The sequence below is a fragment of the Limulus polyphemus genome, unplaced genomic scaffold (assembly GCF_000517525.1).
Source record: "Limulus polyphemus unplaced genomic scaffold, Limulus_polyphemus-2.1.2 Scaffold5914, whole genome shotgun sequence".
Taxonomy (NCBI): domain Eukaryota; kingdom Metazoa; phylum Arthropoda; class Merostomata; order Xiphosura; family Limulidae; genus Limulus; species Limulus polyphemus.
Window position 1 is genome coordinate 24027 of NW_013671524.1, and position 16738 is coordinate 40764.

The 16738-nt window shown below is 30.5% G+C and overlaps 1 protein-coding gene across 1 annotated transcript in view; it reads right to left on the reverse strand.

Moving 5' to 3' along the window:
• Positions 1-3965: 3965 nt before the first annotated feature.
• Positions 3966-16738, reverse strand: part of LOC106473133 (integral membrane protein 2C-like) — a 27752-nt gene continuing 14979 nt past the window's right edge. The window contains exons 4-6 of the mRNA XM_013933813.1: positions 12665-12775; positions 10407-10584; positions 3966-7750 (exon numbers count right to left, since the gene is read on the reverse strand). Of these exons, the coding sequence (XP_013789267.1) occupies positions 7632-7750; positions 10407-10584; positions 12665-12775 (408 nt within the window). The 3' untranslated portion in view covers positions 3966-7631. The remainder of the gene's footprint in view (positions 7751-10406; positions 10585-12664; positions 12776-16738) is intronic.

The following is a 16738-nucleotide window of genomic DNA, read 5'->3' on the forward strand; positions in this document are numbered from 1 at the left end:
ATCAACGTAATTGTAATTTATGTTATTTTGAGATACTAATTAATGCCCAGTGATAAATCAACCAACTCTAACCAAAATGATAATAGTTTTTTTTTTCAAAAACCAGTTGTTAAGAAAAGGTGATGCCTCTAGTATTCTTCCAAATGTATTCAAATCTTATTTATAAGCTGCTTTTGCATCAAAACAACTTTTCTTTTTATAGTTTAATAGTAACATAAAATTTTATTATAAAATTGTTTGGATGGAAAAATTTCAGAAACTAGATCATTTGGGATGCACTACCCATTCCTGCATTCCACCACCTAACACACACACACACACACATTCCCAAATGCTCTCTAGTTTCTGAAAATTTTCCAACCCTATAACTTTAGAATAAAATTTTTGTTATAATTGTCTGTACTTTTTTTTTTTATGATTAGCAGTACAGGTGACGTCATATATTGATTGATATGTGTATTGGACAATATTAAACAATCTGTATCATTTCATATATTTTGGGCTGTAACTAACCTATCATGGATCACTTGGGACTCTAGGTTTGAAAAGCACATCTTATGAAATAGTGAAGTTTGTTGTTGTGCAGGCTCGACGTAGGCACATTGTGGTTTATGAATTACAGCCGATGTTAACGAAGAAAGAAAAAAATCGATATTTTTGCAGCCCAATTTCTAGAAGCCAAGTAAGATTAGCCAAACTTTAGAGGCAATATTGTAATTGATTAGTTAAAGGCTTTAAGCTGTCCCTTTAGCTAGGTTTTGTCAATGTCCTGGCATTAGCACTACAGTGTACAAAATGTAAAGGCAACAATTTCAACCTGACTTATCCTTACATTGGGACAAATACCGCACTCCTTGATATTAACATGGCTGTCCGTAAAACATTAACTGAAATACCTTATGAAAAATACGACTGAGCAATCTACAAATGTCCTTTTATGATTTTTTCTTTTCATAACTAGATTTTGTTTTTCTGTCAGCATAACAAACAGTATTTATGACACACAATAACAACAACAAACAAAAAAAAAAATTTAATTTTTTTAAAATGCCAAACAAGTACACTGCACCTTTCAAGCCCAGTCTCCTTTATTTTTGAGTATTAAAAAGGCATGTTCTAATTTTATACACATCTTTGAGTATTGGTTTTATATTAAAGAAAATTACTGTCAGTTTAACTTATTGACATGGTTATACCAGTTTGTTTTAAAGTGTGAGCTTAATAAATTTTATAAAATTTGCTTTTACATATATTTACCACCCAATCTATTCAATAATAGTATAACGGAAAGTAATTTAAGAATACTCTTTCATAAACTTGTACATAATTTCTCTGATAAGCAATTTAGAGCCGTATTTGTCTGATAACTGTACCTGCTTATTAAGCAGTCATTAACGTGTGTAACTGAAGGAAAATTGTCATATTGCCTTTAAACAGATCGCTTGGTAGCATTGCTTAAAAAATACTACACCATTATCAAACTATTTATATCACGTTTTAAATATATGTATGTAGCTCACTTAGAAATACAAGTAATGATAGTTAAAGGATGCACAACTTGTTTTAAACCACAGAATATTCAGACTTTTCCAGTAAAGAAAAAATACATATGAAATATATTATTCAGAATTATCTTCTGTTGAATTTTTATTACAATCATTTAAGGGTGAAGATGGGTAATAAAGGGAAACCTTTAAATACAATTCTCAAAGATGAAATCTAGGGAAGAAACACTTGGATAACAAGAAATTAACAATTTTATCATTAGTTTAGTGTAAGTTTCAAGGAAATAAAGATAACTTTTGACATTAGGGAAAAGTTAAATCAGATAGTATTTCTACTGATTATCTCTCAATATTATGCAGGCATGATGCTAATTGAGTGTGCATCACGCAAAATAAGTATTGTGTCATTTAGCCCATAGATGCTTTCTACTATTTGTTAAACAAAGTAGCATTTTCCCCTGTATTAAAGAATGGGTGTTTTGGTAGCCATAATGTAATTTATATTAGTATCATAGCCACCCATTGTGTTTCCACATGTAGTCATGGTAGTGACAGCACAATTCTGACAACAGTCTCAGAAGATTGCTGTAATGTGCAAGTAAGGCTAAATGTGCCAAGGTAATTTTGTGAGTTTATTTACTTTAGATAAAGTATTGTTTATTTACTTGTTCAGTAATCAGATCTGTACATCATTAATTGCTGATCCAGAATGACATACTGTTCTTTTATAGTAAGACAAAAAATGTGCTTATAAAATAAGCGTTATAAAGTCACTGATATGGGGAAATTAGTAGTATTATTTAAGATATGACTTGCTTCGTAGTTATATAATGCTGACTGAATTAATGTATATCAAAACACTATCCTGCATATTGTCAGTCTTTTCTTTAGAAACTGATAGATCAAGGAACATTTTATTATGAGTTTGTAACATTACTATTATAATTAGAAAAATGTAAAAATATAATACTACTGTAACAAGCAGCCTTGAACGTGAAGTAAAATGAATGGTTGTTCTTGTTTCCAAGTTAATGATCTCATTTAATTATTTGAAAAGGTCTTTTGACTATTGTTAGTGAAGGAGTGCAATACTAATTTATTAACACTATAAAATTAAGATAATGAATGTGATGCTGGTAAGCATAAAAACTGAATACAAGTTATGATTAATGCTTAACTTTAACAAGTTTCATTCAAGTTAAATATTTTTTTATGAGTAAAACAAAGCATAACAGTGATATATCTTCACAGCTGTATGAATGACACACTAATATTCAAATTAAATTGTTGGTATATTTTCAATGATTTTAAAACACCTGTCATATGACCTTCCTTTAATTTGGGTTAGACCAATTTTGAAGAATAACAAAAAGTGATGTAAAAAATTTGTAACAGGCAAACTGAAGGTAGTTGACTATTCTCACTGTTGGATACCAACTAAATTGCAGTAAGTTCAGAGGACACTCCAAACTTCTACCCCTAACTAATTACTCAATACTATAGTATTGTAAGTGGCCAGTATAATCAGGATTCACCAGCTTGAAAAGGGCATTCACACAATAGCAATTATATCCCAGCCAACCTAAAGAGCTCTGGATTGAGTGAAACATTGTTAGCAATGGATATGGTGAATGTAGTGTGGTTAGAATACTATTATTATATACTCTTTATAATTTTTAAAAATCCCCACGGGACTAGATAAAGAATGTAATGCTAACAAATATTATAGACCTAATACTACTGTCTTATGGCAAGTATAATTAATTGCTGGCATATTCTTATATAGTTAAAAATACAGTTTAATTTTGAAACAAATGACCAAACATCAATATAATTACATTCACAGGTTGATATCCCCCAAATGATAGTCATGATGCAAAGTCTTCAGTCTTTCAAAAATATTTTTGAAACTACACACTATATTTCTAGTTAAATGGCACAGATAGCATTGTAATATGAAAAAAAAAGCTATCCAGGTGACAACTTGGTGTTTTCTAGAAATAAAAAAATAACACCAATGAAGTAAAATTATGTTAATTCATAAGTGCTTAAACTTAAACCAAAATAATTGAATTTAGGATTGTAAAAATTAATTCTTAAACAGGGTCTCAGCACTAAAAGTATCCAGAAACACGCAGATACACAATCTTTCAGGTGCAACTGTTCCAGTCCAAAGTATCTGATTGTGACATTGATAAAACATTTTGTTAGTTTGCCTTTAAATATTTCAAGGTATTACAAATAGGTATGGTAATGAAGTTATATAAAGTGTGTTATGTACTTTTTAACTAAAACAAAATGACCACTTTCATTAAAAGACTAAAATTAAAGTATCAATTTTTATATTTTACAGTGAACATGTTTAAGGTTTGTTCAATATATTTCCACTTAATTTAATCAAAATGATGCTGATATGAAACATCACTAATGATACATACTACCTGCAGCATGACACATCAATACCATGTAATAAAGTTTTATTATACGTTACCAGAATTACAGCAGTTTCCATTTTAATATCTGAAGCAATGAAAAAGTGAAATAACTACACACACACACCAATTGATTAAAAGAACTACTTAAAAAAAATTATGATCTTTTCCAATTAATATAAACATCTGTAACACAAACCACTGATTAAAGCACTGCTATCTTTGGAAGCCAACACCTTATTCCAGCAAATCTGGATCAAAGACAGCAGGCATCAGTGGTAAGAACCTAAATGGCTGAAAGGGTGAACATGATAAATTATGTCTCCTTGGTTACAACCCAACAGAAATAAGAGTGCATTAAATTGTTGAAATATTCTCCATTGTGTTTAAGTAAAAATGGAAACAGGAGACAATATAGATTTTTGATTCAGCATTTACTTCTACTCCAAGTTCAAAATTACAGGAAATATGAACCCAAAAATTCTTTTATACAAGAATAAAAGTTCAATGGAAAACAGAATTATTAAATCTAGGCAAATTGTACCCTTTCCCATCTGAATCAAAAAATTCAAATCTGTATTTAGGGAGGAAATAAACACATAAAACTTTGTATTACAGACTAGATTTCTTTCATTTTGTCAAAATAAAGAATAGAAACTACAAACTCAGAGATATAATGTCAAATGTATGCCAACTGAAGACTTAGACTGGTAAGTTTTTTTTTTTAAGTCAACACTGATTTAAAAAGAAAAACTAATGGAATCTAACTTTTTTTGCTATTAAAATATGATGATTAAAGAGCTATACTTTTCTACACAGTGTCCATCACATCATAAAGAATCAGAGTTGACACTACTTAACAGTGCTAATCAGTCATAATTCTTCACACAATTGGTGTATTATTTAAAGTAAGGTTTTCAAACTGTTTTAAAGTACTTCAGTGTTTGTTTTCCAAACTATGGAGCTCACAAGTGTAAAGAAATGTATATCACTGCAATCTTTCCATTCTATGTTTAGACCTTTGGTTATATAATTATGAGGGCAATTACTATTTAATGTTAAAGTTTTAGACAAAGAAATATTTCTGATGTATTTAGTACCTGACAACCATCAAAAAGAAATATATTTGATCAATTTATGTAGAACAATGTACTTCTGAATAAATTAGACTGTGTTCATACACAAAAAAAATACCAGTAGCAAAATACTACATCCCACCACTACTAATTAATACCTTAAATCTGTACAGGACTATTGGAAAATGATCTAACTGTAAACCATACTAACTAATTTTTTGGTCTTCAGCACAAAGCAGAAGCTACAGTATGCAAAACAAACCCCTAAATGTAACTGAAGTTAGTCCTAACATTCTTTTTATTTAACATGACTATCCATTTACAAATTTTATATCTACCTATCTACCAGTGCTAATGATATAAACTAGGGGTTTTTGAAACTATATGGGTATCCCCACGGGAGGAATGATGAGAGGTGCAAGGACCTGAGTAGTTAAGAATTTTCTTCCCTTAAAATACTGTTAGCAAAAATAACATTTCCTTTTCAAAACAGTTTCATAAAAAGTGAGTGCACAAAAGACATGAATTTTTGAAGGAGGTACTGAAAAAAAAACGGGAACCTCTCAGCTAAGCAATCTACCTAATGCACGTGACAGAGCTAACTTTCAGTTGGCATGCCGCACAAAGAAGAATCATATATCATGTCCACCCTAATAAATGACTAGGAGACTGTTAAGAATATAGAAACAAACACAAAATGAAACAGAGAAACTTGATTTGCAAACCAAATAATGCTGGAACCTTAAATTTCTTCTGCACAATAAATGTTCATATAAAGATTTGGGGAGGGGAGGGGTGTAGAAAGACTTTCAGATTAAAACCTATTAACAAAGGCCATTGTAAATTTCAAGATTATAAAAATGTCCCCCCCCCCCTAAATACTAAGACGTTTTAAGTGCTATAATAACAAAAAGAATTGTACTCAAGACTGTTTATAATTTGTTACACTTCAATGTCCACTTCATGCTGAAAGAGTGAATAATACTCAATGCTGTAATCATTATGTTTTAGTATTCTAGAGTACAAACTGTGAAGGTGAATTATACCCAAACTTGTAACTATTGGGCTTTAGTATTCTAGACTATAGGTCGTGAGGGTAAATTATACCCAAACTTGTAACTGTTGGGCTTTAGTATTCTAGACTACAAACTGTGAGGGTGAATTATACCCAATACTTACAACTGTTTTGCTTTAGTGCTCTACTATGAAACAATGAGCAGGTTATATACAACAATAGTTAATGTTATCCTTTAGTGTTCTACTTCTACTGGTATGAAAGTGGTTCGTACTCAGTATTGGTTATTGTCTTGTTTTGATGCTACCTGCTAAAAACATTTTGATGAAATTCTTATCCAATGTCAAATTTGAATTGTTTTCTTTTAAAACATACAAATACTAATTTTGCATTTTATATTGACTACTTTCCTACATGTATGCTATACCTAATTAACATAATGTTGAGACAGACTTACTATAGGTAAATATGGTAAAGTTAATTCCATACTTATGTTTTTTAATTCATGTATTCTACATGTTACGTAATAACTAATGATTTAAAATGAAAATGTGATATTATAAAACACCTCTTATATTACGAACAGCCACTTCCACAAAAGCATTTTTTATATCATAACTGAAACACTTTAAAATATCAGTATTGTACATATGTTGACTTGTGTATTTATTACACAATATTATCTAATCACATTTTCCAATGTTTACATCTTGCTTTTGTAATAAGTATTACTGAAAAAAGGGGTCTAATTAAAATAACAGAACAGACTGAAGCAATGTTAAGATTGAAATATACACTAAGAATGAAAAACTCTCTTAGCAGACTTAAAACATTCATATTTTTCAAATTTTACAGAACATTGTCTGTATCTATGTTACTCCATAGCATTTTGGTACAATAAAGTAACTAAGTCTTTATTAAATGTTATGAAGCATCCAGGGGATGCAGAACTACCTTATAGAATGACTACAGTTGGAAGTGATGAAAATATCAAGTATATTTTGTTATTATACATATCCCCCCCTCCAAGAAAATAAAAGTTTGATTGTACAAATTAGTAAATAATAGCTCAAATGTAAATATGCAAGCTTTGTTTGACACTGATAAGAGTACTGTTTCAGAGATATTTAAATGATTTCTGACACTTCTTTAACCTATAAAAGAGGAATGCCTACAATAATTTTTATGTAATTACTTTAACCACTTACTTTATTTACACACCAGTAGAAAGAACAATAGAACTTGCTTATACCTGGTATATACAGTTATCTCAGTAAATTTAAAAAATGTGATTACATCATTAGCCTAAATAAAGCAAATCAATTCAGAATTAGTAACTTCCTAAAAGTTACAAACATACATTAAACGTATAACTGGTCAAAGTTAAATCAATTAATTGAATACATAATATAATGAAAAACTTATTTCAAGATTCTGTATATTAAGCTTTTTCCCTACAACTATTACTGATGAAATACAATACCATACAACACGTTATAGTTGGGAGTATGTAAGCTAATGAACTTGTACAGAAATATCTAAGTAAATAGACTATTCTGCTAAAAAAATCAGTAGAAAAACACAGCTTGATCAGTTTCTGTTGCTACTCTACTGGTGCACCAACAGCATGATGAAGGTTAATTATTTGTATCTCACTGATGTTAGGTCCTGCAAACTCAACAAACACATTATTTTCATCCTTTTCCACACTACGCTTGTTAACTAGAAAAAAATAAATTTGAAATAATACATAATTAACTCTCTTGCATATGACATACTTAATCAAAAATTATGTCTTTTATAAACAAAAGAAAAAACCTACCACATTTGCATTTTTGCTTTGAAAACATGATAAAACTGGACAATTAGTGGAATTTGCTAATTGATTAATCGCTGCTCTCATTAACTGATTACAATCAACTAATTATTCTCACCAAATTTTCAATATTTGGAATAATCCAATACAGTAATAACTTGAATTAGTTGATTTTTTTCATGATTTGTGACACTAATTGATTGGGCTGGACAACTTTGAATTCATTGAAATTAATGAGAAATCACAGAGACAACATTTCAATTACTTGGACAGTTGGAATAATGAAAATTAGTTACAATCAGAAACATTCCAGGTTTGCCCCTGAAGAAGAAAGGTCCACCTTTTGAAAGTGCTCGTGTTATAGGGATTTTATTCATTTCAATCAAAAACATTAATATTGATTAGGTGATTATTTTACAATACTAATTGATAACATATCTAAGATAATTTTCAGTAATAGCATACAGTTATTTCACAAATTCTCTAAAAAAAAATCAAAGTTTTGGCTAGCCTTTCGGAGAGAGAGAGAAGAAAAATAAAATAGTGTGAAATTAGTAATGTGTTGTGCTTCATTCCTGAAAAAACATGAAGTGCTGAACCTGCCATTAAACTCCTAGAAACAGTTTGATTTGGGACTCGAAGAATAAAAAAAAATATTTCTGGACTAGTAAGAGTCCAGAACTGTTGTAGATTTGAGTTCTGTTTAGCAAAGCTCCATGCATAAATAAAGTGAGAAAATACTAGGTGCCACAGTGGAATTTTTAGTTGCCATGGCGGCCTGGCACCCAGGATCTGTGTAGGCCTGAGTTGAGGTTTTTACTTTCTTGTTGCTTTTGCTTAAAATAACAAGTAGACCTAAGAGTCGTCTTTTTTTATTACTCTATTAGAAATAACAGGCAAAGAAAAGGATTGTGATTGACTGTTAAAATTACATGCAGAAATTAGTGTTATGCTTTGTGGCTGTTGTAATTAAAAGTGATATGATCTTTTCGGTGGATCAGGTATAGTTTTTGTCTGTAGAAGTATCTGACATTTTCAATGGATATGGCTATGTTTGTCAATTAAAATTTTTGTTATCAATCAATGAGTTTTGGACTTCCATTTCAATTCAACCAATCAGTGCACATGTTTAGACTCGGACATCACCAAAGGAAGTTAGTTCAGGCAATACTATCAAGTGGTTGTTGATATCATGCAATAGTTAGCATGTATTCGTTGCTGTGAAAGCAAATAAATATATATACACTGGTGCCTTGATTATTCACACTGGTCTGAGGAAAGCAAAAAATCATGGATAACAGAAACAACAGATAATCTAGGCACAAGTGTATCTCACTAGTTAGACCATTGTTTAATCTAAATAAAATTTTAATATACTGAAGTTCCTTGTTTTAAATTATAATCTTTTTATTGTTGTTTAATGATGAAAAATTATAAAAGTTGTCACAATCATGAAAGTCAAGGATCAGTCAGTCATACTCGATTTCTCTGAATTTCATGAGTTACACGAGTCCAATTCCACCTTTTCTTTTGTAATACTTCCTTTTTTTATTGAATTTAATAGCTAACATAGGTACAAATAGCTCCTAAATTTCCACACTTTTTCTGCTATAGACACAGAAGTGCATTTGCACCCTATCAACACCTATGAAAAATAAGTCAAAAATTAGTGCAAATCTATGCTTAGGAATTATTATGAAAAAGCCTTTGTTAAAACAGACTGAAGATACTAACTATCTGTAGGAAAGAAGGCAATGCTTGACAAGGCAACATCCCATCACAGCCTGAACATGCATCTGTTGTTAAATGACACCCGTCATGCAGCATAAAACATCGGATGACAACTGTAATTGAGTGAAATCTAAGAAATCTTAATGCGCATTGTGTGTGCTTTTGTATACTGCGTTTTTAATCATTAATCAAATAAAGTTAACCAAGCTGCAAATTTTGTATTCCTGTCTTAACAGCTAAAAATAAAAGAGGCAAGGCTAAGGCTTGAACTGGCCAACTTACAATTTGAATGTACATCAGATCCTGCACGCAAAAAAATCCCAGATATCATGCAACATCTGATCTTTTGCAACCAATACTATGTTCTGTGCGACAATTTCTCCAAAACATGTAAATTATTGTTCAGAATTGTAATGGCACAGTTATTTTGAAAAATTTGGGGAAAATAATTCTGCTTATTTTTAAAGCACTTGGAAAACAATTTTGATGCCTGTTTGTTGTAATAAGCAAGGTTATGCTGAGGACAACCCATATTCTTATATTTAACAAGAAAATGTATATAAAGAATCTATGCTTACTATTCAAAAAGGCAATGAAGAATGCAAAACTATAACAATAAAAACACTGGAGAAGCACAATCCCTTTTCTGTTTCTCATTTGGAGCAAATGTCACAGTATATTTAATTAATAGTTATATTATTACCAACAATCAGTTAATAATTAATTGTAGGATGATTATGCCTAACCAATCAAAAACATGGTTTTATAAAAAATTAACACCATTACTTTTTAGTTTACATTTAGCATTGTGTATTTCTTTAACATACTTACATCTCTGAGGTCTGTTTGCATTAGCTTTTGAAATAGGCATCCTTTCCAGATGATATGTAGGGAAAGCAGAGCAAGCCCTTGCAATATGATATCCCATTATTTTCTTGTCAGTGATAGGTGGTGTAATAACATACATTCTTTCTCGGACAATTTCTGTGTTCACATCATAATAGCCAGCCTATTAAGAAAACAGTATTGAAACAATTCATTAAATTGTGTCGTACTAGACCAGTTAATTTGTAATAGTTACATTAAATGGGTCGTGTGTCGGTAGGTCTATAACTAAGAAGTCTTCTTGGGAGTTTTAACACACAAACATACACAGGTGTCAGTACTAAAAAGAAACAAAAATATTTGCTGCAAGTAGAAGTAATATTTTACTTGTATCAAAAAATTTAAACTTGTGCTAGTCCCATAACTGAAGCAAACTTGCTTTACCCATTCCATTTATCCCTGTGTTAAATTCAAAATTTAATTATACACTTTTAATATCAATATATGTGAATGAATTTAATATTATAATGTGTGTTATGAGTTGAAGTTTTAAAAATCTCTACTTTGGCTCTCTGTATCTTCAATAATACAATGGTAATAGAGTAGAGGTATGTCTAGCCTCTAAGATGCTTACATTACCTTTTGAGTCGTTCCTTTCAAAGTACTATGAATGGACAGTTAAGACAAGTAATAAATATTTTAAATCCCTGACAGCTGCCACACCCACCTTCAACAAATTTGTTTGAGCTTTATCACTTCCATGTAGATGTTACATACACATATATATAACCATTAGAAAGAGCTCATTTTAGAGTATAAACTCAGTTATTTTGAAATTGGCAAGAATTCTGTCACAGAGTACACGAAATTGACTATAGTATTGTTGGCTGCTTGATACACTATAGCATTTATGGTTGTTTCTTACTGAAATATGATATAGTTGGAGTTTCAATTGCATTTATGTCTTATTTTTATATTGTAGTTAATTATGTATTAGTTGTGTTATAAAATGCATCATTAAAAGGTTACTCTCTCAAGATGGGCTCGGTCTATTTAACGCTATTGCCCCGGGTATCCTTTACTGCGCATGACACAAGGTTTTAGTGTCAAGATGAATAACAAGTTGTAAAAGACAAGAAAGGAAAATAAAACATTAAAATTAACTAAGTGAAAAGAAAAAGAGATGAATTTATGAATTTAATAGAAGGAAACTATTTAAAGATATTCTACAAAAAATTAAAAGGCATGTATTTTTTTTTATATTTCCTAATTTTAATTATTTTGTTGCACTGAATGTTTATGGTAATAACTAGAGTTAGTGATATGGTAGAGAAAATGAAAAATAAAAGAATTTGCATTGAAACTTTTGATATCCTTTTAGGAAGGTCTAGAGGTTATGCCAATCAAATATAAAACTAGAAAATGAAGAAAAATGTTTTTATACTTAAAATGAAAATCACCTTGCACTGAATTTGTTAATAGTTTGAATGTGAGTAAATATAATAGAAAAATAACATTTTTAGTAAAAACTATGATAAAACCACCATTATTTGTGTACAAGGTACTTTAACAGAATCTTACCAGTTTTTGAGAGAATATGTTAAGAAATCTCAAGAGTTATCGCATGTATTTTTGTACAAATGAAATTTGCCACTCAATTTCTGCAAATTGCATGAGCCCACGTTTTAAAAGGCTGTGCCATCAGAAGCTCTCCCAATATCAGTCTAACAAGATGTTCTAGTTCTGCTATCCTTAAAACCATACTTCATGGTCTTTCTCCTCTACCAATAAGTTACCACAATGTTCAGATCATTCCCACTCAGCCTTACCATCATCAATCAAGTCCATAGTGTTGAACTACTTAATCTGGACCTGAAGTCATCCTTTACTCTTTGCATAAGAGAAATTCTTTTTTACCTCCGGAGATGATGTAGGAATAACTAAAGACAACTACAGAAATTCAGGCCAGATACAGAAAGTAAGAGTTGTAGTCCTATCACTATAAAAGGTCCTGACTTCAAGTAGACAGTTTAGTGAATTCTTAATGGAGACTTTCAGTCTAGTTCTTGAATCTTATACACACACACACACACACACACACTCCAGAAAATATCTATACAGTCATTTTTAAGATCAAACTTTACAATAAACATCTACATGAAAGTACCAATAAAAACAAGTTAATTGATTGTTAACTTTATAAATGAATGATGAAGGTAAACTTTGAGCAGGAGTGTCTAATGTTGTCTAGAATCTTAACTTACCTCCATTTTCAACATCAGATCAACTAAAGAATGTGGAGGGTAGATAAGCTTACGGTTGAGTGGCATCACAAAACACCGTCTTCCTTCTAGATCCACGATTCCAGTTTTGTTCTGTAAATGGGTTAAACATAATAAATATGAATAACATTACCCTACATGAAACTTAATTTATCTCAATATAATATATATATAAAAAATGAAATATTACAATGAAATGGGAAAATCTACCTTGGAAACCAAAGCAAACTTAGCCTATATCATTGCAGGAGCAGAGATTTAATAGATGATGTTCCTGTGCTTGTCCTCTGTCATATTTTGTTTTGTTTGTACTAACTGTCCTATATGATTTCCAGTGGATATCTACGCTGAAATTTCCGGTTTCAAGTTTTACTACTTATACTCATATTCTGTGTATAAGGTAGATAAATAACTGGAGCAGGTATGTTATTACGCTTGGTACTAGTGGGACTTTTCTGCTGCTCATGCTGTGTTTTATAAAGTTGTAAAGGTAGTCATTCTGTTTGAAGCACCATATGATATATAGATGGCCATCCTTGATGGAACGTTTGTAACAGATGTTTTCAACTCTATTACTCAGGCAAGAACATCACAAAAAAGAAATCATTACCACCAAGGATAAGAACATACCTGTTATAATTACTTACCCACTCTATATGTGTAGAATGTGAATGAAAAATGAAATGCATGGCCAGAAATATCAGACTACATCTATGAAATCCCTTCCTTCTGCAAAGAAAACAGAACTACAATGGGAAGACAACATTTCTGATTTAAGAATAATAAAAAAAAAACAAACAACAATAGACAATGCAACACTACCAAAAACACAAAACTACAATACTGCAAACATTTTCTGTAACTGAACATAAAATCAATCAACAAAGAGGCTCCTTGACACAAACAAGTTCTAGAAGACCAGGAAAGTTGAGAAAGCTTTCTCTCTCTCGTCACACACACCAGAAGAAATGTCACCCTATGGGCAGCTGTTCAGTCAAGATCTTGGAGAGCTGAATGATATGCCTCTCCATCACAAAAAAGTTTCTGACTTCTTATAACTGTATCTTGGTGAGCAATTTGATGTGCTTCTGTATTTTGGGTTTGTTCTTGGCTTCTTCTCACTGGATTTTACATCACAACTTGGTGAGCAAGCCTATCCCTTTTTCTTTCTGTAATTTGTATGCTGATGTTTCATTTTCTTTCTCAAAGTTTCAGACTTTCTCCATGATAAGTTACTTTTCTATTTGGCAATTTTTTTTGGCATTATGATTTTCAATGTTTTTGATCCCTTTTTACTCATACAGAAGTAAAAAAAAACTTACAAAGACTGAGTTGCTAAAAATTCCTGCAAATTTGTATGCAACAAACTCTGTACAAATGATTTGCAATTCCTTCGGTCACAAAACAAATTAATTCATAGTGTATGCTTGGTTTCTCCAGCAGAAAAAATCACTTTTCTGTTGAAATATCACAATGATTCTCTACTAGGAAGATTCATTAAAAAAAATTGTGCTAAACTCACTTTACCAAAATTTTAGAAGTTTTATTAAAAAATTAATTTTGTTGATAATAATAAATGTACAAAATTAATGTACATTATTAAAAGGAAAGAAGTACTACTTCTCCATTAAGGAAGCGATTTAGGAAAAAGTTAATGATCAACACACACACACAACTACCATTCAACACAAAACTAGACCACTTAATCAACCGATGAGATTTCAGTAATACCAAATAATCATACACCCACATCACTATGTCCTCATCAAATAACTTGTAAACTAAACATATTCAATTTTTATTCTGACCTAAAGACAGAAGATTTCCGAAATGTCATCATCTTAGCCTTCTTTATTTAAACCCCTTTTCAGTAAAGCTTTACTATCTGTGCAATAAATTTATATCCATTTTCACCCTTGTTTTGTCATGAATTTTTGCATATGTTGTTTTTATATTGTAGGTTATGAAATATCAATTAAGAAAGACTATCAGGTTTGTACATACACAAGTAATTTCTGAAACCTGTGAATCTATTTTCCAAAATTCATGACATTCTATTGTCCAACAATCACTGATTATATGCTGTCAGGTTACTCTGACTCTGCAAACATTTTTACAGATGACTTTTAGTGTACTCTTTGGAACTTTAGGCTTAAATTTAATTAAAATGACTTAAAATAACAGTCCGTTAAATGTGCCACTGCAAAAATAATGGTATTTTCTAAAGATTCCTTTTTCTAAATGCACAGAGCAAAAACACAATAGAATACTGTAAAATCATTATATTTCTATGAATCTATATTTGATAATTACAGTATTGAAAATTCTGCAGCAAATTTTTATGTTAAAATATATATTTACATTCAGACTCATGGGTTTTTAGTTTTTATGACCTCTTTCAGTTTCAAGCAAAAATAGAGGAAGAGAAAACAGATAAAGGGTTTTAAAGGTTTCATTGAGAGTTTGTTAACTGAAAAATTTCATTTCCTATTGTACCTATAACTACAAGTAAATTCAATAAATCAGAAATATGAAAATCTAATACAAATTTCTTAAGTGACTAAGGTCTTATGAAAAAAGTCAAGAAACTTAAATTTCAATGCAAGTAAAATGGGTATGTGTAAACTGTAAATTAATTTATACTGTACTATTAACTTTACAAGTACCTGGTATATACATACAGACTTTCTTAATACTTATAAAAGTTCTGCTAGCATAATTAATATGCAATGGTAAAGAGTACAATAGCATTAACTGTGCATGTAAAAATAGTTTTAAATATAACTGTAGGCTATAGTATGACACTAATTATAAAATTCAATGGCCTGACTGTTATTGCTACCCAGTGTTTCAGTTTCACCATAGTTAAAGGATTAATATACACCATATTGTATATTAGGGATTATGATTTCAGAACAAGAAATTGGTTATAAACTATTAGAATTAGAAGCCTTTATGTATAATTAACCTTGTATAAACAGCCACATCAATCTTGGCAACTTGGATCTCAAATATACTAATATGTATCTGTGTTCTGCTTCGTTAAGAGTATTGTATTTTATAATTTTGTGTTCAGTTAGATACTGAGGATATTTCACACTTAAACACACACACACATATATATATATATATATATACATACACACACACACGCACACACAATGCTATGGAGTACATTAATTGTTCTTAGGCGATTAAAATCAGCTCTATAAAACAATAATGAACTTAGTGTAAACCAGAAACAACATAATAAAATTGAAACTCAAACCACACCTCAGCTACCATTCTTTGCTGTTGTCCTTAAGACAAAGACCTTCATGACTTAACCCATTCCAGATGGGTCACAGGTCAAAAGCCATGTCATCGGATTTGTTGACTCGCATTCAAAATCTTATTGAACTACTATTTTATGAACTTGTGTCATTAAGTTTTGTATCCAACAGTAGATTATCATTCACATTTTCATATTATACATTATTTAATTTCTTAAAAGTAAATATTAAAAAACACACCTAAACATCAATTTTGTGTTACGTGGTATGTTGAATGCAGCAGTGGTTCAAATTAGATGTTTGTAATGTCTAAATTAAAGTCTATAGTTTTGTACAAATTAGGAACTTAAATTACTGATATTGACAAGCTAGAATATAAAATAAGAACCTCCTATCTTTTCTATTTGCTGAGATATTGCTCATGTACTGAATCAAATAGTGGCCCTGGCTGGTAAGTTGGGTCTTTAGCCTGTTTGAAATTTCATATTTTTTTAGACCCAAATACAGCTTAGTTACTAAACTTGATAAATTATAATGGAATTCTATGGTATCGATATAGTAATTTATGATTTTTTGTTATTCAGATGTATATGTATAAAACCTAAAAAAGTTATTTGGTTTCACAACCTCCACCTGCAAAATTTCTTAAGGCTTAGCAAGCAACAACAAGCAGCAACCAAGTACAAAGGCTGTAACTAGAAGAGAATTGTTTGTCTTACTTTGTTTTTTACTGTTCTGTTTTTAAGAACTTGTTTGTAAATAGTAATAATCTATATACATATAT